This window comes from Pygocentrus nattereri, chromosome 7 (assembly GCF_015220715.1).
Source record: "Pygocentrus nattereri isolate fPygNat1 chromosome 7, fPygNat1.pri, whole genome shotgun sequence".
NCBI classification, from domain to species: Eukaryota; Metazoa; Chordata; class Actinopteri; order Characiformes; family Serrasalmidae; genus Pygocentrus; species Pygocentrus nattereri.
In genome coordinates, this window is record NC_051217.1 from 46,763,925 (window position 1) to 46,785,467 (window position 21,543).

General features: G+C 48.0%; 2 protein-coding genes across 4 annotated transcripts in view; one reads left to right on the forward strand and one right to left on the reverse strand.

Moving 5' to 3' along the window:
- The window catches only part of LOC108412674 (NAD(P) transhydrogenase, mitochondrial-like), a 40,129-nt gene extending 24,517 nt beyond the window's left edge, over positions 1 to 15,612 (reverse strand). The window contains exons 1-10 of the mRNA XM_017684802.2: positions 15,192 to 15,612; positions 12,021 to 12,250; positions 11,647 to 11,864; positions 10,749 to 10,836; positions 9,133 to 9,221; positions 8,797 to 8,984; positions 7,711 to 7,844; positions 6,583 to 6,774; positions 5,167 to 5,320; positions 2,142 to 2,303 (exon numbers count right to left, since the gene is read on the reverse strand). Of these exons, the coding sequence (XP_017540291.1) occupies positions 2,142 to 2,303; positions 5,167 to 5,320; positions 6,583 to 6,774; positions 7,711 to 7,844; positions 8,797 to 8,984; positions 9,133 to 9,221; positions 10,749 to 10,836; positions 11,647 to 11,864; positions 12,021 to 12,250; positions 15,192 to 15,297 (1,561 nt within the window). The 5' untranslated portion in view covers positions 15,298 to 15,612. The remainder of the gene's footprint in view (positions 1 to 2,141; positions 2,304 to 5,166; positions 5,321 to 6,582; positions 6,775 to 7,710; positions 7,845 to 8,796; positions 8,985 to 9,132; positions 9,222 to 10,748; positions 10,837 to 11,646; positions 11,865 to 12,020; positions 12,251 to 15,191) is intronic.
- A 2,242-nt stretch (positions 15,613 to 17,854) lies between these two features.
- spata5l1 (spermatogenesis associated 5-like 1) overlaps positions 17,855 to 21,543 on the forward strand; it is a 9,333-nt gene continuing 5,644 nt past the window's right edge. The window contains exons 1-2 of one of the 3 annotated variants that reach the window (XM_017684806.1): positions 17,855 to 17,997; positions 19,491 to 20,650. In XM_017684806.1, coding sequence (XP_017540295.1) covers positions 19,535 to 20,650 — 1,116 coding nt within the window. In that variant the 5' untranslated portion in view covers positions 17,855 to 17,997; positions 19,491 to 19,534. Of the gene's footprint in view, positions 17,998 to 18,562; positions 18,622 to 19,188; positions 19,439 to 19,490; positions 20,651 to 21,543 lie in introns of those variants that run through there. The other 2 variants (XM_017684807.2, XM_017684805.2) reach the window with 2 other exon arrangements.

Consider the following 21,543-nt stretch of genomic DNA (forward strand, 5'->3'; position numbering starts at 1 on the left):
TTAAAGAGGAGGAGAGTTTTACTGAAGCTCAGAGTTAAAGAGGAGGAGAGTTTTACTGAAGCTCAGAGTTAAAGAGGAGGAGAGTTTTACTGAAGCTCAGAGTTAAAGAGGAGGAGAGTTTTACTGAAGCTCAGAGTTAAAGAGGAGGAGAGTTTTACTGAAGCTCAGAGTTAAAGAGGAGGAGAGTTTTACTGAAGCTCAGAGTTAAAGAGGAGGAGAGTTTTACTGAAGCTCAGAGTTAAAGAGGAGGAGAGTTTTACTGAAGCTCAGAGTTAAAGAGGAGGAGAGTTTTACTGAAGCTCAGAGTTAAAGAGGAGGAGAGTTTTACTGAAGCTCAGAGTTAAAGAGGAGGAGAGTTTTACTGAAGCTCAGAGTTAAAGAGGAGGAGTGTTTTACTGAAGCTCAGAGTTAAAGAGGAGGAGAGTTTTACTGAAGCTCAGAGTTAAAGAGGAGGAGTGTTTTACTGAAGCTCAGAGTTAAAGAGGAGGAGAGTTTGACTGAAGCTCAGAGTTAAAGAGGAGGAGTGTTTTACTGAAGCTCAGAGTTAAAGAGGAGGAGAGTTTTACTGAAGCTCAGAGTTAAAGAGGAGGAGAGTTTTACTGAAGCTCAGAGTTAAAGAGGAGGAGAGTTTTACTGAAGCTCAGAGTTAAAGAGGAGGAGTGTTTTACTGAAGCTCAGAGTTAAAGAGGAGGAGAGTTTTACTGAAGCTCAGAGTTAAAGAGGAGGAGAGTTTTACTGAAGCTCAGAGTTAAAGAGACGGAGAGTTTTACTGAAGCTCAGAGTTAAAGAGGAGGAGAGTTTTACTGAAGCTCAGAGTTAAAGAGGAGGAGAGTTTGACTGAAGCTCAGAGTTAAAGAGGAGGAGAGTTTTACTGAAGCTCAGAGTTAAAGAGGAGGAGAGTTTTACTGAAGCTCAGAGTTAAAGAGGAGGAGAGTTTTACTGAAGCTCAGAGTTAAAGAGACGGAGAGTTTTACTGAAGCTCAGAGTTAAAGAGGAGGAGAGTTTTACTGAAGCTCAGAGTTAAAGAGGAGGAGAGTTTTACTGAAGCTCAGAGTTAAAGAGGAGGAGAGTTTTACTGAAGCTCAGAGTTAAAGAGACGGAGAGTTTTACTGAAGCTCAGAGTTAAAGAGGAGGAGAGTTTTACTGAAGCTCAGAGTTAAAGAAGAGGAGAGTTTTACTGAAGCTCAGAGTTAAAGAGGAGGAGAGTTTGACTGAAGCTCAGAGTTAAAGAGACGGAGAGTTTTACTGAAGCTCAGAGTTAAAGAGACGGAGAGTTTTACTGAAGCTCAGAGTTAAAGAGGAGGAGAGTTTTACTGAAGCTCAGAGTTAAAGAGGAGGAGAGTTTTACTGAAGCTCAGAGTTAAAGAGGAGGAGAGTTTGACTGAAGCTCAGAGTTAAAGTGCTGCGTTTTCAGGTGTTTATTAAACGTGAGCTCTGAGCTCGACTGTCTAGTAAATGCTGATCTGAGCTCCACAGTTTAGAAGCAGAGGAACTGAAAGAGTCTCTCCACGTTTTCTATGTTTTACTGAAGGTGTTTGAAGGTCAGAATCTGCAGATCTGAGATCATAAACTGACACACATTCAGGAGCTTGAAGGCCATTTAGAGCTTTAAAGACCAGCAGCAGAGCTTTAGACTCTCTCTAACCGACCCAGGCGGTCAGTGCGGTGTGTATCGGGGTGATATGAGCTCTCTGTGTTGGTGCTGTGCGGATCCGTGCTGCTGTGTTCTGTACGGGTTCTAGAGGATGGACTGTTTTGTCCAGTAAGAAGACCATTACAGTGATCAACTCTGCTGAACGAACGCAGCAGCGAGCTTCTCTGCGTCGCTCTGAGAAAGAAAAAGCTGGACTTTAGTGATTTTCTGCTTTAATGACTGTGTTTACAGGCAGATTAAACAGAGCTCAGAGTCTGAGATCACAGCCCGGTTTCCTCCTGAGAGCTGAACTTCTCCTGAAGCAGCTTTCTCTGAGCTGCGGGTCGTGGCTGTAAAGATGTGATCAACATAGCTTTTTTTTCTACTCTCATAAATTTCTGTTCAACCTTTTTCTTTCTATATTTGCCGTATTTTCTTCTGACGTGCTCTCAGTTTGGGGGAATTTGTTCACACTGAATGGACGAAAGAGAGACAGAGAGAAGCTGACCTGAGATGGCGTTGGTGACGGACATTAGTGGAGAGTGCAGGGCAGGAGTGACCCCCCACACAGTGTGATATCCCACGATGCCGGCCAGGCCAAAGGTTGTCACCATCTGTGTAAAGGCAGCGTTGGGGGAGACGATCCCTAAACCCAACACTGTAGACACACCTGCGCGCACACACACACACACACACACACACACACACGTACATCATTATAAACACACACACACAGTTCCTCACGCTGTAGCACAGATTCATTTACTCTGTGAGAAAGGCCACTTACTGAACTGTGAATGTTCCCCTCACGCCTTTAATTCATGGTCTGTTTGGCTCAGAATCGGATTCTTTTCTCAAATCAGATCTTTTGAGCCGACAGTCCGCTCTGCTCTGCCCGTGGGGAGATACGATTTGTGCAATAGACACAAACGACACTTTAGCCGTGCTCAGACTGTCAGCTCATATCTGATTTCTGTCGCCTCCAGATTGTATGCAGATTGATTTTTAACAGTCTGGACAGCAAATCTGATCTAAACCACATCTGCAGGTGGTTTGAAATGCGACTCCAGTCAGATTTTTACAGGTGCGTCTCAGTCTGGACGCTCTGGACGCTCAAATCAGATTTCAGAGTGTCTTTTTCGTCACTCACGACACGACAAACGGCAACGATGCCGAATCCAGAGTGATGAAGCGCTGGGATTCAAGAAGAGCCCCAAAGACTCCTGATGATGAAGGGAGTTCTGAGGAGTCTGGAGGGGAGATGATGCTCCTCCATCTCTCCTGCATCCGTGACTGAAATCCACATCACCAGCGTAGCTACATGGTTACTAGCGCCTACGTCGATACCACGGCAACCGGTGTGAATAGACGGGTGTTGTCTGGATGCGCAAATCTGATCTGATCATCTGCAGATAACAGAGCGGACAGTCGCATCAAAAGATCCGATTTGAGAAACAAATCAAATTTGCCTGCTGTCTGAACACGGCCTTTGAAATCCCATTTGAGCGCCCAGACTGAAAAATCTGATTGGAGTCGCATTTCAAACCACTTCCAAATTTGGTTTGGATCTGTTCAACAAAAATCTGATGATTTTTTGCGTTTTCTTTGCTGTCCAGACTATCAAAAACAATCTGGATAGGACAGAAATCAGATTTGGGCTGGCAGTCTGAACACGGCTTTATTCCTCAGTGCTGGGAGATACTGACCAAACTTAATATCATGACCTTTTACAAATAAATATTGCAGGATATCCACATTAGCATTAATACGATTAATGAGCCTGTGTGTCCAAAGAGCTGCTGCTTTATAATAAAGGAATGTCTTACAAACACGACTAACTTTGCTTTGGTTGGACTGTCATTTTTGTTTCCTCTTAAAGGGGAATTCCACTGATTTTTCATGTTTTCTGAATAATGAGTGAGATGTAAACAGAGAGGATCAGATGGTTCAGACGTCTTTACAGTGGTGGTGATGGGAACCAGGCGTCGCCATGACTACAACACAGATATAGACACTTTATTTACCATCCAGAACCACCAGAGAACCTACACGAGTCTTCTGAGTTTATATGGAATGTTGATGATGGAAAACAGTGGAAAATCTGATCCATCTACCATGAATGGGTTAAAACAAAATTAGATTAACAAAACATTTTAGGCCAAAATTATCTAGTGGTGGATAGACCTGCACTTGAGTAAAAGTACTAAAGTATTTCCCTTCAAATGTACTTAAGTATAAAGTAAAAGTACTAAAAGAGTAATTCTGGCTCTGATGTCCTGTTATCATTTTTATAACCAGACTGGCTTCATGAACTCATTTCAGGTGAAAGTCCTCCAGCGTCTCTCTTGGTAAACCAGTCTTTTAATAGAAGGTCATTAATTAGTGACGCTGACGTCTATTAAAATGATCAGAAGCACAAAACACTGAAGGTAAACAGTTTCCATCAGGGAGAACCGAGTGGCTCTGAAATCACTTTTTACACACAAGCAAAGTTTCAGTTTCAGATTTATTTACAACTTAGTTCCAAGTTTAAGTTGAATAAAAACTGGCTTTAAACTCAGGATCACAGATGAGCTCCTTTACTATGTTGATCTGTAGGCGTCTGTTCATAAACATAAACCAGCCCAAACTCATTTACTATAAAATGAAATGGTGTTTGTAGAAATTCAGAAAAAAGCCGCGTCAGTCTCGACTGCATATGTGGACATATTTCTATATTGAGCTCTATTTACACAAAGTTAGGTTAGTTCATCATTTATGTTGAACAGACTCTCCCAAAGTTTTACGCTGCTGCGCTGACGTTGAACCGCGTGCTGCACTGGGTCGGTATGACCAACAGGTCAAAACCAGCTCTAAACAAAGTGACCGCTGGGCCCTGATTGGTGCTCTGGCTTTGCGCTTCTTTCGTTTTGACATGTTACGTTTTTATACACACAGAAACCAAAAGGAACGACAGATTTCTCAAAATGTAGGAGGAAAAAGTCGGATATTAGACTCTGAAATGTAGTGGAGTGAAAGGAAAAAGTCGCCCAGAACGGAGAAACTTCAGTACAGATACACCAAAAATACTAAAGTACAGAAACTAATTACATTTACTCAGTTACTCAGTTACTCAGTTACTCAGTTACTGTCCAGCACTGCCTTTATCACAGCATCTCGGTCATCAGGCAGTGATTTCAGAACCATTTCATGTAGGAACTTTCTCTGAGGAGCTTTTAGAGGTGGACATCTGGTTCCTATCACCACCACTGTGAGCAGTTCTGACTCTAAGTTTATCTAGAACGAAGCGTTTCACACCAAACCGCTCAGATTACATCTCAACCTTTAAACTAACACTATAGACAGAACTCTACACGGTGATTGTAGATGTTAACCAGTCAGAAAGTTAATTTACAGAGCATCTGAAGCACCTGGCAGGAGGACATACATCAATAGCATTAAAACGAAACATCGGTATAAATGTGTAACATCAGTACCAACACACTGATGTAGATATCCGGCCCAGCATCACCTGTTCTGTGCTGGTGTGATACCTGCTGTGTAAACTCCAGCTGAGGTCATGGTTCTCCTGAAGGGTGACATCTCCGCCTTTTTCTCTGCCTCTAGCTCTGCTACTGTTTTCTGTTTGGCCGGTGCTGCGGGAGGGGTGGTCTTGGGCAGGGGGGAGGGGAACAGATTCCTGCCGTCCTGCATACAGGTAACGAAATATCACTTTACTGTCTGTGCGAGATCAAACCATCAGAACATTAACATATCAAAACAGAGCTGAACCCGACAGCCAAGTCAGGTTTTTACTAAAGAGCCATCAAAATTGAACTAAAACCATAAAGGTGTACAAGTGCACACAAAGCTTGTATAATATATAAAATACTATACAAGACCCGTAGAATGGGACACTATAGATCAGCCACACATGAGCCTAGGGTCTCCACGTCCAATGCAAAGCATGGGCTGGGGAGGTATAAAGCCCGCCAGCATTGGGCTGTGGAGCAGTGAAACTGTGTTCCCTGGAGTGACTAATCACGCTTCTCCGTCTGGAAATCCGATGGACGAGTCTGGGTTTGGCGGTTGCCAGGAGACGGTACTTGTCTGACTGCATTGTGCCGAGTGTAAAGTTTGGTGGAGGGGGGATCATGGTGTGGGTTGTTTTTCAGGAGTTGGGCTCGGCCCCTTAGTTCCAGTGAAAGGAGCTCTTAAAGCTTCAGCACCAAGAGATTTTGGACAATTTCACGCTCCCAACTTTGTGGGAACAGTTTGGGGACGGCCCCTTCCTGTTCCAACATGACTGAGCACCAGTGCACAAAGCAGGTCCATAAAGACGTGGATGAGCCAGTTTGGTGTGGAAGAACTTGACTGGCCTGCACAGAGTCCTGACCTCAACCCCATAGAACCCCTTTGGGATGAATTAGAGTGGAGACTGTGAGCCAGGCCTTCTCGTCCAACATCAGCGTCTGACCTCACAAATGTGCTTCTGGAAGAACGGTCAAAAATTCCCATAAACACTCCTAACCCTTGTGGAAAGCCTTCTCAGAAGAGCTGAAGCTGCTATAGCTGCAAAGGGTGGGCCGACATCATATTAAACCCTATGGACTAAGAATGGGATGTCACTCAAGTTCATATGCGTGTGAAGCCAGACGACCGAATACTTTTGGAAATATAGTGTGGGTAGAATTTTATTTATTTTGTCATAAACTACCACTTTGATGCACAAACAAGAATATAAGTCACACGTCAGTCGCAGCGCATCCAACAGTAACGTAAGTCTTGTGCATCGGTAGAATCCTGAAAACTGTGGTTCTGCATCACCATGACCACAGGGAGCGCGTGCGCGCTAGAACTCCCCTGATGACGTTCGGTTCCACAGGGTGAAATACAGTCACTCTGGGTCGGACGCAGTGAGGTGTGTGTGAGGAGGTCAGCGAGAGAAGTGTGTACGAGTCTGTACTGACCTGCATGACCACAGTTCCTCGGATCACGTGCTCCAGCGTGCCGTAATCGAACTGGTCTGTGGGCTGGAAGTGGAAGTACTCCTTATCAGGGCTGATGGCCTTCAGCAGCTTCAGAACGTTGTTGGAGTACAGAGAGCTGGCCTGAGACGCCATCCGGCTCGGCAGGTCAGTGTAACCAATATGGGTCACTCCCTGGATAAGGAGAAGGGGGGCATGTGGGGGGGGGGGGGGGTTGACAGGACATATACAACACATTTATAAACATAGAATAAAAATAATCGCGCATCTTTTTCACATTCATCTTGGGTCAGACTGCCACATCAGTAGTTGACCCAAATAAATGAATCAGTCTTTATCTTGCTGCAGTGAACTGCATGCAACTCTTGCCTAAAGCTGTCAAATCGTGTGAAGTCTTTTTTTTTTGTTTGTTTTATTTACATTTTGCTCAGCGTTCCTTTTTTGAAAATGGGGTTGTAAATAAAACAGAATGCAATGATGATCAAATCATTTAAACCCTATATTTAGTCGAAAATAGCACAAAGACAATATCTGAAACCTTGAAAGTGAGAAATTTGATTATTTTTTTGGAGAATATTTCAGCCACCAAATGTTTTCCATTCCTTACCTGATACAGAATTCCGGCTGCTCAACACTTCAAGGTCTATTTTGTAGTATTTTGCGCTTTATAATGTGCCGAATGTTTTCAGTGGCGTCAGGTCTGGACTGCAGGCAGGCCAGTTTAGCACCTGGACTAAACTAGTACAGAGCAGTGCTGCTGTAACACATGCAGAACGTGGTTTGACGTCGTCTTGCTGAAATAATCAGTGCCTTCCCTGAAAAAGACGTCGTCTGGACGGCAGCAGATGTTGCTCTAAAATCTGGAGCCTTCACGGATGTGCAGGTCACCCGTGCTGCGTGTGCTAATGCCCACCCCGTAACATCACAGGTGTGCTGATAGGCCGGACTGTCCCTCTCCTCTTTAACCTGGAGGAGCTGTATGTGCTACCTGGGCAATACCAATGTTCAATAATATTCTCCAAGCTCGATAAGTAAAATGCTCAAAGATGGAAAAGTCATTTGAATAGCTGTCATGTCTGCGTAGAAACAGGTGTGTGTGTGTTTTCTGACCTTGTGGACATGCAGTTCTCCAGGTTTCGTGGTCTCGATGTTTCCTCCAGCTTCAGCTGCTAAATCCACCACCACTGATCCATCCCTCATACTCTCCACCATCTGCCTGCTGATCAGCACCGGCGCTTTCTTACCTAAACACACACACACACACACACACACACACACACACCAGCGCTCTTACCCAGCTCTTTAGCTTACAAGTGGGGAGTACGATACATCATAAAACCTCATACTGCGGAAATATTTGGAGATTGCTACCCTGTTCCTTAACGGTCAGGACCCTCACAGAGCAGGTACTGTTTGGGTGGTGGGTCACCCTCAGCACTGCGGTGACCCTGACGTGGTGGTGTGTTAGTGTGTGTTGTGCTGGTCTGAGTGGATCAGACACAGCAGTGCTGCTGGAGTTTTTAAACACCTCAGTGTCATCTGCTGGACTGTGAGCCAAAAATATCCAGGCAACAGCGTCCTGTGGGCAGCGTCGTGTGGGCAGCGTCGTGTGGGCAGCGTCCTGTGGGCAGCGTCCTGTGGGCAGCGTCGTGTGGGCAGCGTCCTGTGGGCAGCGTCCTGTGGGCAGCGTCGTGTGGGCAGCGTCCTGTGGGCAGCGTCGTGTGGGCAGCGTCGTGTGGGCAGCGTCCTGTGGCCACTGATGAAGTACCAGAGGATGACCAACACAAACTGTGCAGCCGCAGATGAGCTGTCGTCTCTGACTTTACATCTACAAGGTGGACCGACGATGTAGGAGTGTCTAATAGAGTGGACAGCGAGTGGACACAGTGTTTAAAAACTCCAGCAGCACTGCTGTGTCTGATCCACTCGCACCAGCACAACACACACTAACACTGCAATGTTGAGAATGACCTCCCACACAAATAATACTTGCTCTGTGGGGGTCCTGACCGTTGAAGAACAGGGTAAAAAGTATGCAGAGGAACAGACGGACTACAGTCTGTAACAGATTCCTCCCGAATTCCTCCCGTTTCTTTCTCCAAGATTTTTTATTTGTGTATGTATCTGTGACTGTGTGTGTGTGTGTGTGTGTGTGTGTGTGTGCATGTGTGTGTGTGTGTGTGTGTGTGAGTTAACCAGGAATGAGCGCTGTGCTGATGACGATGTCCACATCTTTGCACTGCTTGGCAAAAAGCTCCATTTCTGCCTCTATGAACTCTTTAGACATCTCTTTAGCGTAGCCACCGACTCCCTCGCCAGACTCCGTCACGTCCACCTCCAGCGGCTCCGCTCCGAAAGACTTAAACTGCTCCAGAGCTGCAGGTCTAACAGCAGACGCTTATGAGAGGCAGAGCTCAGCACTCGCGCCAGCTTTGCTCTAGTCAGCATGTAAATACACGGTGAGCAACAAGCCCAAAGTATTTAGAGAATCTGGAGCAGAAGGAACGGGTTCTGAACTCTCGTCAGCCTTACCTGGTGTCGAAGCCCCTCACGATGGCTCCCATAGACTTAGCCGCTCCTGCAGCTGCCAGACCAGCTACACCACCGCCAATCACCAGCACCTACACACACACACACACACACACACACACACACACACACACACACACACACACACACACACACACACACAATAAACACACCATACACAGGGATTAATGCAAAAACACACCACAGATGAAGCCGCAAGGCCTGGGATTGGCCTGGTAGAACATTTAAGCTATTTTCTTGTTTTCTAGGTTTTAACCAGTTGATCAAATTCCAGGCTGACCAGGATTTCAAGGATGGAAAAGTGGGAACACGTGTGTGTCTGTGTGTAACTTTAATCTCAGAAACCAAAACATTAGCTTTAGTGTTTTATTCCCCTCATTAAAGCTACATTTTTAGTGGAAAAGCATTTTCCCTTGTGGAGAGCCAAACTTCCTCACAGTAACCGAGATCTTCCTCGCCTCCTCTTCTGTAGAGTCTCTGTTCTAGTGCGGTTCTGCGCTCTTCCTCACAGTAACTGAGATCTTCCTCGTCTCCTCTTCTGTAGAGTCTCTGTTCTAGTGCGGTTCTGCGCTCTTCCTCACAGTAACTGAGATCTTCCTCGCCTCCTCTTCTGTAGAGTCTCTGTTCTAGTGCGGTTCTGCGCTCTTCCTCGCAGTAACCGAGATCTTCCTCGTCTCCTCTTCTGTAGAGCCCTCTGTTCTAGTGCGGTTCTGCGCTCTTCCTCACGGTAACTGAGATCTTCCTCGTCTCCTCTTCAGTCTTCAGTGTGAGGAATGAGGAACAGTCACTCTTCACACCAAACTCTTGGGAAACTGGGCAAGTTTTCCGGCTTTCAGATCTGCTGCAGCTCATTGGAAAGTTTTTTCAGAGGAATCCGGGCCAAGTTACGGTTTCTAGACTATGACGGACCAACTGGATGAGCCAGTCTGCTACAGCGCCACCCTGAGGCAGAGCAGCGCTGCAGCTCTAGGTAGTTAAGAGATCAACAATGACAGCAGAACCTCATAAGCTTATTTTCAGGGACCCTCCAGAATTTGGACTTTGAGACATTCAGGGGGTTCAAAAGGTCAGTTAGGGGGTCCTGGACCGTCACACCTTGCCCACAACCACACAGCATTCACACTGTCATCAGCCTGTAGGACTTTGGGGCCCCACAAAGAGATAAATGCTGATGTAGAGATATCATGTGTATGAAGCGCGTGGACATCACCTGCCTTATTTATTGCGTAACTCGTTTGTGTTGGTGAGAACTAGAAGTAGAATCGTATCAGGGTTGTGATTAGAACATGTAACACTTGGTTAACAGCGTTCCTGACGTTAAAAGTGCTGAAGTTAAATAGACTTACTTTCATGTATACAGTGTATTCATATTTTCACAGCAAATTGAGCTCGGAATTCAGAGAAGGCGGTGATTCCAGGGGAAAATATACATAATACAACACATGCTGGTATTGGTGCATCTTCATTAGTACGTCATAGCAGGGATTTTAAAAAACACATAAATGATGTCATTTAGCAAAAGAGCTTAGTTCTTAATATGGCCGTGACGTGTACAGGATGTGTGTGTTTACAAACATGCGTGTGTTTGTGTGTTGTACCTTCGCTGGAGGCACTTTCCCTGCAGCTGTAATCTGGCCAGTGAAAAACCGTCCAAAGTGGTTTGCAGCGAGAACCACAGCCTTATACCTGCACACACACACACACACACACACACACACATTATACACTCAACTGGCTTCACACACACATGAACGTGAGTGACGTTCCCATTCTTAATCCATAGGGTTTAATATGATTTCGGCCCACCCTTTGCAGCTATAACAGCTTCAGCTCTTCTGGGAAGGCTTTCCACAAGGGTTAGGAGTGTTTATGGGAATTTCTGACCGTTCTTCCAGAAGAGCATTTGTGAGGTCAGACACTGATGTTGGACGAGAAGGCCTGGCCCACAGTCTCCGCTCTAATTCATCCCAAAGGGGTTCTATGGGGTTGAGGTCAGGACTCTGTGCAGGCCAGTCAAGTTCTTCCACACCAAACTGGCTCATCCACGTCTTTATGGACCTGCTTTGTGCACTGGTGGGCAGTCATGTTGGAACAGGAAGGGGCCGTCCCCAAACTGTTCCCACAAAGTTGGGAGTGTGAAATTGTCCAAAATCTCTTGGTGCTGAAGCTTTAAGAGTTCCTTTCACTGGAACTAAGGGGCCGAGCCCAACTCCTGAAAAACACCCCCACACCATGATCCCCCCTCCACCAAACTTTACACTCGGCACAATGCAGTCAGACAAGTACCGTCTCCTGGCAACCGCCAAACCCAGAATCTTTTAGCCCCACCCATTCAACCTACAGCAGTTTAGCCCCACCCATTATGCCTACAGCAGTTTAGCTCCACCCATTATGCCTACAGCATCTTAGCAACACTCATTCAGCCTACAGCAGTTCAGAGCCAACCAGCTCCACTAAGGCTTTTAAAAACATGTGTAAAAAGTTGGTGTCTCGTACCCGGCAATGTTGGCCATGGAGCTGAGGGCGTCGTATCCCTGAGCGATGGTAACCCGGGGCACCTGGTCCATGGCCAGCACGGTGCTCTGTCTCTGAGAAAGTTTCTTCATCAGCTCTGGGTTCTGCGCTGGGTAAATAAAGCTGACCAGCGTGGAGCGCTCCTTCAGCAGCTCTGCCTCATGGACACCTAACGCTTCATTAAACACTGGCCCACGCACCTGCACAGGTTAATCATCGCTTAATCAATGCTCACTAACCCCATCCATTATTATATACAACATGAATTATTCAGCATCTACTACTAACGTGCAAATTATATAGTTATGTGACGTCTCTGTGAGCCGCACCTGGACATCCAGGTGCACATTTCTCACCTTGAGCACCAGGTCTGAGCCGAAAGCCCCCTTAATGTCAGTGATGGCGGCTCCAGCAGCTTTGTACTGATCATCTGAGAACTTTGCTTCTCCTCCAGCTCCAGCTTCCACCTGAACACGAAAACCCTGCTTCACCAGAGTCTCCACACCTGCTGGGGAGACGGCCACGCGCCGCTCATTCTGTACGATCTCCCTAGGAACGCCCACCAGGACATCCTTATAGCGCACGCCTACAAAACACAAGCATCACTGACAAACACATTTATACGCAGTCTTTACGGCATCGGTCCTCAGACTGCCCCTCAGAGACCCCCAGCTCGTCCACATTTCTGCTCCCATATCACTGACAAAGTATTGTTGTTCAATATGATGACCTCTGGATGTTTGCTCTCCTTCTCTATCAGTCTATTGTTCAGTGTGCTGCTCTCTCGCTCTCTCTCTCTCTCTCTCTCTCTCCCTCTCCATGGTTGTGTGCTGCTCCCTCTCTCTCTCTCTCTCTCTCTCTCTCTCTCTCTCTCTGGTTCAGTGTGCTGCTCCCTCTCTCTCTCTCTCTCTCCCTCTCTCTCCCTCTCCATGGTTGTGTGCTGCTCCCTCTCTCTCTCTCTCTCTCTCTCTCTCTCTCTCTGGTTCAGTGTGCTGCTCCCTCTCTCTCTCTCTCTCTCTCTGGTTCAGTGTGCTGCTCCCTCTCTCTCTCTCTCTCTCTGGTTCAGTGTGCTGCTCCCTCTCTCTCTCTCTCTCTCTCTCTGGTTCAGTGTGCTGCTCCCTCTCTCTCTCTCTCTCCCTCTCTCTCTCTCCCTCTCCATGGTTGTGTGCTGCTCCCTCTCTCTCTCTCTCTCTCTGGTTCAGTGTGCTGCTCCCTCTCTCTCTCTCTCTCTCTGGTTCAGTGTGCTGCTCCCTCTCTCTCTCTCTCTCTCTCTCTGGTTCAGTGTGCTGCTCCCTCTCTCTCTCTCTCTCTCTCTCTCTCTCTCTGGTTCAGTGTGCTGCTCCCTCTCTCTCTCTCTCTCTCTGGTTCAGTGTGCTGCTCCCTCTCTCTCTCTCTCTCTCTCTGGTTCAGTGTGCTGCTCCCTCTCTCTCTCTCTCTCTCTCTCTGGTTCAGTGTGCTGCTCCCTCTCTCTCTCTCTCTCTCTCTCTCTCTCTCTCTCTCTCTGGTTCAGTGTGCTGCTCCCTCTCTCTCTCTCTCTCTCTCTCTCTCTCTGGTTCAGTGTGCTGCTCCCCCTCTCTCTCTCTCTCTCTCTCTCTCTCTCTCTCTCTCTGGTTCAGTGTGCTGCTCCCTCTCTCTCTCTCTCTCTCTCTGGTTCAGTGTGCTGCTCCCTCTCTCTCTCTCTCTCTCTCTCTCTCTCTCTCTCTGGTTCAGTGTGCTGCTCCCTCTCTCTCTCTCTCTCTCTCTCTCTCTCTCTCTCTCTCTCTGGTTCAGTGTGCTGCTCCCTCTCTCTCCCTCTCTCCCTCTCTCCCTCTCTCCCTCTCTCCCTCTCTCTCCCTTTCTCTCCCTCTCTCTCTCTCTCTCTCTCTCTCTCTCTCTCTCTCTCTCTCTCTCTCTGGTTCAGTGTGCTGCTCCCCCCCTCTCTCTCTCTCTCTCTATTTTTCAGTATGTCGCTCTCTCCTTCCATTGTTCAGTGTCCAGATGTTCATAATAGAAGCAGGCAGGAGTACTGAATCAGTAATAGAGGCAATAAGGGATACTGACTCATGTAATAGAGATGGTAAGGAACATTGAGTCAATAAGAGGCAGTAAGGAGTACGGAGTCAGCTATAGAGGCAGTAAGAAATGAGTAAAGAAGCAATGAGTAATGAGTCAGTAATAGGAGCAGTAGGGAGTACTCAGTCAGTATGGACGGCAGTCAGGAGTACTGAGACATAAATGAAGCAGTAACAGGTTTTGAATCAGTAATAGAGGCATTAAGGAGTTTTGAGTCAGTAATGGAGGCAGTAAGGAGTACTAACTCAGTAATAGAAACAGTAAGGTATATCGAGTCAATAATAGAGGCAGTAATGAGTATTGAGTCAGTTGTATAGGAATATTGAGTCACTAATAGAGGCATATTAACTCAGTAAAAGAAACAATAAGGAGTACTCAGTTAGTATGAATGGCAGTAAAGAGTAATAAAGGCAGACTGGTGTACCAATTGAGTAATAGAGGCAGTAAGGCATATTGAGTCCGTAATGGAGACAGTAAAGAGTAATGAGTCAGTAATAGAAGGTATGAAGAGTACTGAGTCAGTTATAGAGACTGTAAGGGGTATTGAGTCAGTAATGAAGGCAGTCAGGAGTACCAATTTATTAATGGAGGTAGTAAGAAGTACAGGGTCAGTAATAGGGACAGTAAAGAGTATTGAGTCAGTAATAGAGGCAGTATAGCATACTGAGTCAGTAATTGGGCAGTATGGAGTATTAAGTCAGTAATAGAGGTAGGTAGAAGCACAGGGTAAGTAACAGAGACAGTAAGGAGTATTGAGTCAGTAATAGAGGCAGTCAGGAGCACCAAGTGAGTAATAGAGGCAGTAAGGCATATTGACTCAGTAATAGAGACAGTGAGGAGTACTGAATCATTAATAGAGGCAGTAAAGCATATTGACTCAGTAATAGAGACAGTAAGGAGTACGGAGTCATTAATAGAGGCAGTAAGGAGTAGTGGGTCAGTAAAAGAGGCAGTGAGGTGTACTGAGACAGTAAGGAGTATTCAGTGCCCTCCCTGGCTCCGCTCTGCCTCGTGGCTCAGCTTTCACATGCCCCCCATAACTGGCACGGCGTCCTCCACTGACAGCGAGACATTATTAGCAGCTGGCTGGCAGAAATCCAGCGAGGCCGGCCTGCCACGACCCACGGCCGGAACAATCCCAAATAATAATACTCTAAAACCACAGGGATTGGGAAAGAGACTCGGCAGCACAGACACTCAATCACAGACCACTCGGAGCAGCGAGGTCTGGAGGGGGGACTCATGGCTACAGCAGTCAGGGAGGATTTCACCTTTATCTGACCTCTCCTTCACGGCCACTGGTTTACAGCTTTACAGAGCCGGAGAGCAGAACGCAGAACCTTTATCTAGAAGATAATCCCTAAAGAAGTGAGGACAACGTGTGACTGTGGAGAGCAGAACCTTCAGCAGCTCCAGACTGACCTGAACCGGGTCAGACTCGCAAGCATGACACGAGCGCACTAGTGTAGTCGTACCTTTGGCGGCCTGCTGGTTCCACAGCGCAGGAACGCTGTGGAAGTGTTTGATTTTCCACAGGGCCTCCTGCTGCAGCAAGGGCACACGGCGAAGCAGCACGGACATGCCTCACGCGCTCGCTGTCCAGTCCACGCCGGCCTGTGTCCAGTAGGCAGAAAACAGAGGGAGCGTCTGTCACTCAGACACCTGTGGTCATCTTCCTCAGACTGAGAAACTCTCTCTACAGTTCTCTTCGTAGGTCTCTCTGTCTTTCCTTCTCTCCGTCTCCCCTTCTCTTATCCTTCTCTTCCTCTGAACCCGTCTCAGCCTGCAGGCCCGGAGAAGGCCCCCGTGACTTTAGAGGGAGAACAGGACACAGCCGGCACACAGATATACACACACTGCAACGCGAGAACTCGCAGCGTGACGAAGAAGTGCAGCACAGTGCCAAGAAACACACACACACACACACACACACACACACACACACACACACTCTCTCTCTCTCTCTCTCTCTCTCTCTCTCTTTCTCTCTCTCTCTTGCTCTCTCTCTGTCTCTGGTTCAGTGTGCTGCTCTCTCTCCCTCTCTCTCTCTCTCTCTCTCTCTACCTCTCACTCTCTCTCTCTCACACTCTCTCTACCTCTCTCTCTCTCTGTCTCTCTCGCTCTCTCTCGCTCTCTCTCGCTCTCTCTGGTTCAGTGTGCTGCTCTCTCTCCCTCTCTCTCTCTCTCTCTCTCTACCTCTCACTCTCTCTCTCTCACACTCTCTCTACCTCTCTCTCTCTCTGTCTCTCTCGCTCTCTCTCGCTCTCTCTGGTTCAGTGTGCTGCTCTCTCTCCCTCTCTCTCTCTCTCTCTCTCTACCTCTCACTCTCTCTCTCTCACACTCTCTCTACCTCTCTCTCTCTCTCTCTCTCTCTCTCTCACACACACTCTCTCTACCTCTCTCTCTCACACTCTCTCTACCTATCACTCTCTCTCTCTCTCTCACACTCTCTCTCTCGCTCTCTCTCGCTCTCTCTCGCTCTCTCTCGCTCTCTCTCGCTCTCTCTCGCTCTCTCTGGTTCAGTGTGCTGCTCTCTCTCTCTTCTACAGTCTACAGTCTACAGTCTACACACACAGGCTTGGTTGTACATGTGTCAGTGCTTTAAAGGGTCAATATCATGTAAACCCCAGTAATAGAGTAATATGGTATGTATACATTGTTCTGAAATATTCGATCCACTTCCCAATCCATACCGTCCATATATAGACACACTACAGTGGTTAAGCTCCACCCATTCAGCTACAGCGGTTTAGTCCCACCCATTCAGCTACAGTGGTTAAGCTCCACCCATTCAGCTACAGTGGTTTAGTCCCACCCATTCAGCTACAGTGGTTAAGCTCCACCCATTCAGCTACAGTGGTTTAGTCCCACCCATTCAGCTACAGTGGTTAAGCTCCACCCATTCAGCTACAGCGGTTTAGTCCCACTCATTCAGCTACAGCAGTTTAGCTCCACCCGTTCAGCTACAGCAGTTTAGCCCCACCCATTCAGCTACAGCGGTTTAGCCCCACCCATTCAGCTACAGTGGTTTAGCCCCACCCATTCAGCTACAGCAGTTTAGCTCCACCCATTCGCTACAGCAGTTTAGCCCCACCCATTCAGCTACAGCGGTTTAGCTCCACCCATTCAGCTACAGCGGTTTAGCCCCACCACTTTCTTTTGATACTCTTTCTTTGGCGTCTCTCTCTTTCTGTCTGTCTCTCTCTCTCTGTCTGTCTCTCTGTGTCTCTCTCTCTCTTTCTGTCTGTCTCTCTGTGTCTCTCTCTCTCTTTCTGTCTGTCTCTCTCTCTCTTTCTGTCTGTCTCTCTGTGTCTCTCTCTCTCTTTCTGTCTGTCTCTCTCTTTCTGTCTGTCTCTCTCTGTCTCTCTCTCTCTTTCTGTCTGTCTCTCTCTTTCTGTCTGTCTCTCTCTGTCTCTCTCTCTCTCTGCTCAAACCCTCCATAAATGGGATCCTAGATATTTCCCACCTGTATTCTGGTAAAAACACACCTCTATTCCTACAAGGCCCCGATTGGCTCGTGTTTCATAAGTCCAACAGGACTACAGCAACGGGTGGGATTTGTCTGCCAGAATACGGGTGTGAAATGAAAACGCCGTCCTTGGCGTTCTCCTTCTGAACAGCTCCACACGGCGCCTTATCGCTGCTATAAATAGTAGATCATGTGATTTACGTAAAGACCGAGAAGGACTTAAACAAACAGCTCTATCAGCTGCCCCAGGGCAGAGTGACCTGAGCGCTCAGAGGAGAGCAGGGAGACCGCTACCCCCTCACTGCGGAGCCCAGGCGGTGCGCGGTGCTCTGCTTTCTGTAGCGCTGCATGTACACACACAAGACATGCAGGGCGCTGTGCGGCAAAATAGTCCCCAAAGAAAACTCAGTATTCCAGATTTTCCACTGTTTTCCATCATCAACATTCCAGATAAGCTCAGAAGACCCGTGTAGGTTCTCTGGTGGTTCTGGATGGTAAATAAAGTGTCTATATCTGTGTTGTAGTCATGGCGACGCCTGGTTCCCATCACCACCACTGTAAAGACGTCTGAACCATTTCACACACTGGATTCTGGGGAATTTTGAAAAACTGGCGGATTCCCCTTTAGCGTCATTGCCCTCTGCGCTCCAGGCCACTGGGGGCAGTACTGTGTGTTTTCCTCGCTGTAGGAAACGCAAAATAAGAAAGCGTGTCCACATGCGTTCCTCCACAGCCGGACGGACGGAGAGAGGGAGGAGTGATGGAGGAGTGATGGAGGAGTGAGAGGACATGAGAAGCTGGAGGGGCTGATGGTGAGTTCGCTCATGTTTAGTCCACGGCCTGCGACTCAGCAGCGGCTGCGCTCCAATAAGCGCGCTTGCGCCCTACCTAGTGCGCTCAACGAGTGCGCAGAACTCGCTTCGCTTACATGGCGTTCCTGAGCACTACACCCTAGCTAAGCGTTCTACACTCTTAAAACATGGTGAAATTCTTTACATGGTGAAGTGGTTCTCCAGAGTGGTGGAGAACGTGTTGTACGTCTCACATTTGTAACCACAGCAGAACCGTTTTTGGTGCAGCATCGATCTAAAACATCTAAGCAATCAAAGGCTCATCTGTGTGTTCATGGTTCTGCATAGAACCGTTCCCTATCCTGAAGAACCCTTGAAGAACCGTGTTTTTAAAGAGTGTAGCATTAATCCAGGCATGCAGAAGTCTGTCTGGCATGTTCTTCTAATCTCAGTAAATTGTGTAAGATTACACGGATCAAGTGTCCTGATTGGAACTGACCTGTGAATTTACAGTGGTCATCAAACCTGGTCCTGGAGATCCTGCCTTCCTGCAGAGCCTGGTACCAACCACAATCTGCCACACCTGCTCCAGCTCGTTAACTTCACCAGAAGCTGCTGATTGGCTGGATCAGATACAGCTGTTTGGTAAGTGGGGGAGGAGCATGTTAGATTCCAGGTTAGAACTAAACCCTGCAGGAACGTGGATCTCCAGGAGGGACATCAGTGTGTGAGATGGTTCAGATGTCTTTACAGTGGTGGTGATGGGAACCAGGCGTCGCCATGACTACAACACAGATTTAGACACTTTATTTACCATCCAGAACCACCAGAGAACCTACACGAGTCTTCTGAGCTTATATGGAATGTTGATGATGGAAGACAGTGGAAAATCTGGAATAATGAGTTTTCTTTGGGGACTATTTTGCCTCCAGCAGCCCTGCTGTGTCTGATCCACTCAGACCAGCGCAACACACACTAACACACCACCACCACGTCAGTGTCACTGCAGTGCTGAGAATGACCCACCACCCAAACAGTACCTGCTCTGTGAGGGTCCATGGGGGTCCTGACCACTGAAGAACAGGGTAACAGAGTATCAGAGAAACAGATGGACTACAGTCTGTAACTGTAGAACTACAGAGTGCAGCTGTATATAATCACAGTGGCCTGATCTGTGTGTGTGTGTGTGTGTGTGTGTGTGTGTGTGTGTGTGTGTGTATCTTAACTATATAACTGTGCAGAAACCTTCTGAGCATGGTGGACTTCCACTGCAGTGCACAGCACCAATGTGTAGTGTCCCAAATAGATTACACAACTTCTAATAACAGACAAACACTATTTCCTCTTGCTGGTGATGGCACATAACAGTAGGTGTAGGAGAGGGGCGCCCACCTCTGGTTCTGGAATCACCACGCTGCTGACCATTGACCAATCCAGGATGACCATTGATCCATTGCACTACGTAAGTGTGTGATCAATAGTGCCAACTGATCTGTGTTTATGTGATGATCCAGGTTCTGTGGATGCTGTTGTGACCTGCTAGGTTCCTGCGGAGGACATGGATCTGACTGTGCTGCCTCCGGACCTGGTGGATGCCGGCACTCAGAGGTGTCGTCTGGGTCCTGCGGTGATGGAGGAGCTCAGGCTGAAGATTGGCTCTCCGCTCCTCGTTCTGCTGCCACAGGGGGCGTGCCTGTGCACCGCCTGGCCTCGGAGCGACCTGGCTGACGGCTACCTGCAGTTCCAAACCACCTGCACTACACCAAAACTCAGTGTTCAGATGTTTCCTCAGCCCAGTGGAGGTAAGGACACCCATGATGAATTGAATGTAAATACCGCCAAGCTCCACCTCCAGCGCTCTCAGCTAAAGCCACTAACCTGTCCACATCTCAAGCGCCTGCGCGTGAAGGTTCTGGTGCAAAGTTCTCAACAGAAGATGACAACGTCCACCCGGTTCATACAGGAGCTGGCAAAGGAGCTGCTGACAGGCCTGTACGTGCATGAGAAGCACCTGGTGAATGTAGCAGGAGCTGGGACTCTGGTTCAGTTTTTGGAGGTGGAGAACGTGAACTCGGGATCACACAAGGCCGGTTTGGTCACGGCTGAGACGCGACTGGACTTGGGCTCGGTACAGACGGTCCAGAGGTACCAACAGCCTGCTAGAAGGTCTCCAGCTGTGCCCTTGGGAGGAGTTGAGGAGGTGTTTGCCTCACTCAAGGAGATGCTAGAGGTTCCTCTGCGCTATCCAGGCAGTCTGAAGTGGCTGGGTCTGCCCTGCCCACGAGGGGCGCTGTTGGTGGGGCCACCAGGGGTAGGGAAAACCCAGCTTGTCCGAAATGTGGTGCAGGCAGTTGGGGCAGCATTCGTGACCATAAACGGCCCGGTGGTCATGGGCTCTCGACCAGGAGAGAGCGAGGAGAACCTCCGCAGGGCGTTCGCCCAGGCGCGAGAAGCAGCGCTGGAGGGTCCGTGTGTTTTGTTTATTGATGAGATTGACGCCCTCTGTCCCAGGCGGAGCGCATCCGGCAGCGCTCCGGAAAACCGCATCGTCGCCCAGCTCCTCACGCTCATGGATGGAATCGGCAGCGATGAAAGTTTCATCATCATCGCCGCGACGAATCAGCCGGACGCGCTGGACCCGGCGCTCAGGAGACCCGGGCGCTTCGATAGAGAGGTGCAGTCAGAAATGACAGAATTACGATTACGTCTAACTCGCCTTGTCATACTTTGCATGCAGGTGTAGGAGAACGTCGGACACCTCTGGTCAGATTCCGTGCTGTTGTTGATTTTCTAGGTGTGAGTAAGTTAACACACCCTATACAAAGACACCCTCCTGCACGTTTAAACACACAGTTACTGTTTATTTGCTGAGTTTAACACACTGACGCCTGTAAAAGGGGCCTGGGCACAAGTCTTGGCACATTTCGCTTTTCCCCAGTATTTTAAACTCACAATAAATAGAAATTGTGCATTTAAATATTTGGGAAATGTCATTTCCGGGCGGGCGGGCATGTTAGATACAGGTGGGAACTAAACACTGCAGGAAGGTTGATCTCAAGGAACACCACAGGTAGGATTCTCCACTTCAGTGAGTGAGGTGTAATCAGAGGTTCAGAGGGTTTGGAGTGAAACGGTCCAGACGTCTTTACAGTGGTGGTGATGGGAACCAGGCGTCACCATGACTACAACACAGATATAGACACTTTATTTACCATCCAGAACCACCAGAGAACCTACACGAGTCTTCTGAGCTTATATGGAATGTTGATGATGGAAAACAGTGGAAAATCTGGAATAATGAGTTTTCTTTGGGGGCTATTTTGCCGCACAGCGCCCTGCATGTCTCCCTCCACCATGAATGGAGTTGAAGTTCTCTAAACTCTCATAAAACAGCGTCTCAGTCATCAGGCAGTGAATTCAGAACCAGCTCATGTAGGAACTTTCTGTAGGAGCTTTTAGAGGGACGTCTGGTTCCCATCACCACCACTGTGAGGAGCTTTTAGAGGGACGTCTGGTTCCCATCACCACCACTGTGAGGAGCTTTTAGAGGGACGTCTGGTTCCCATC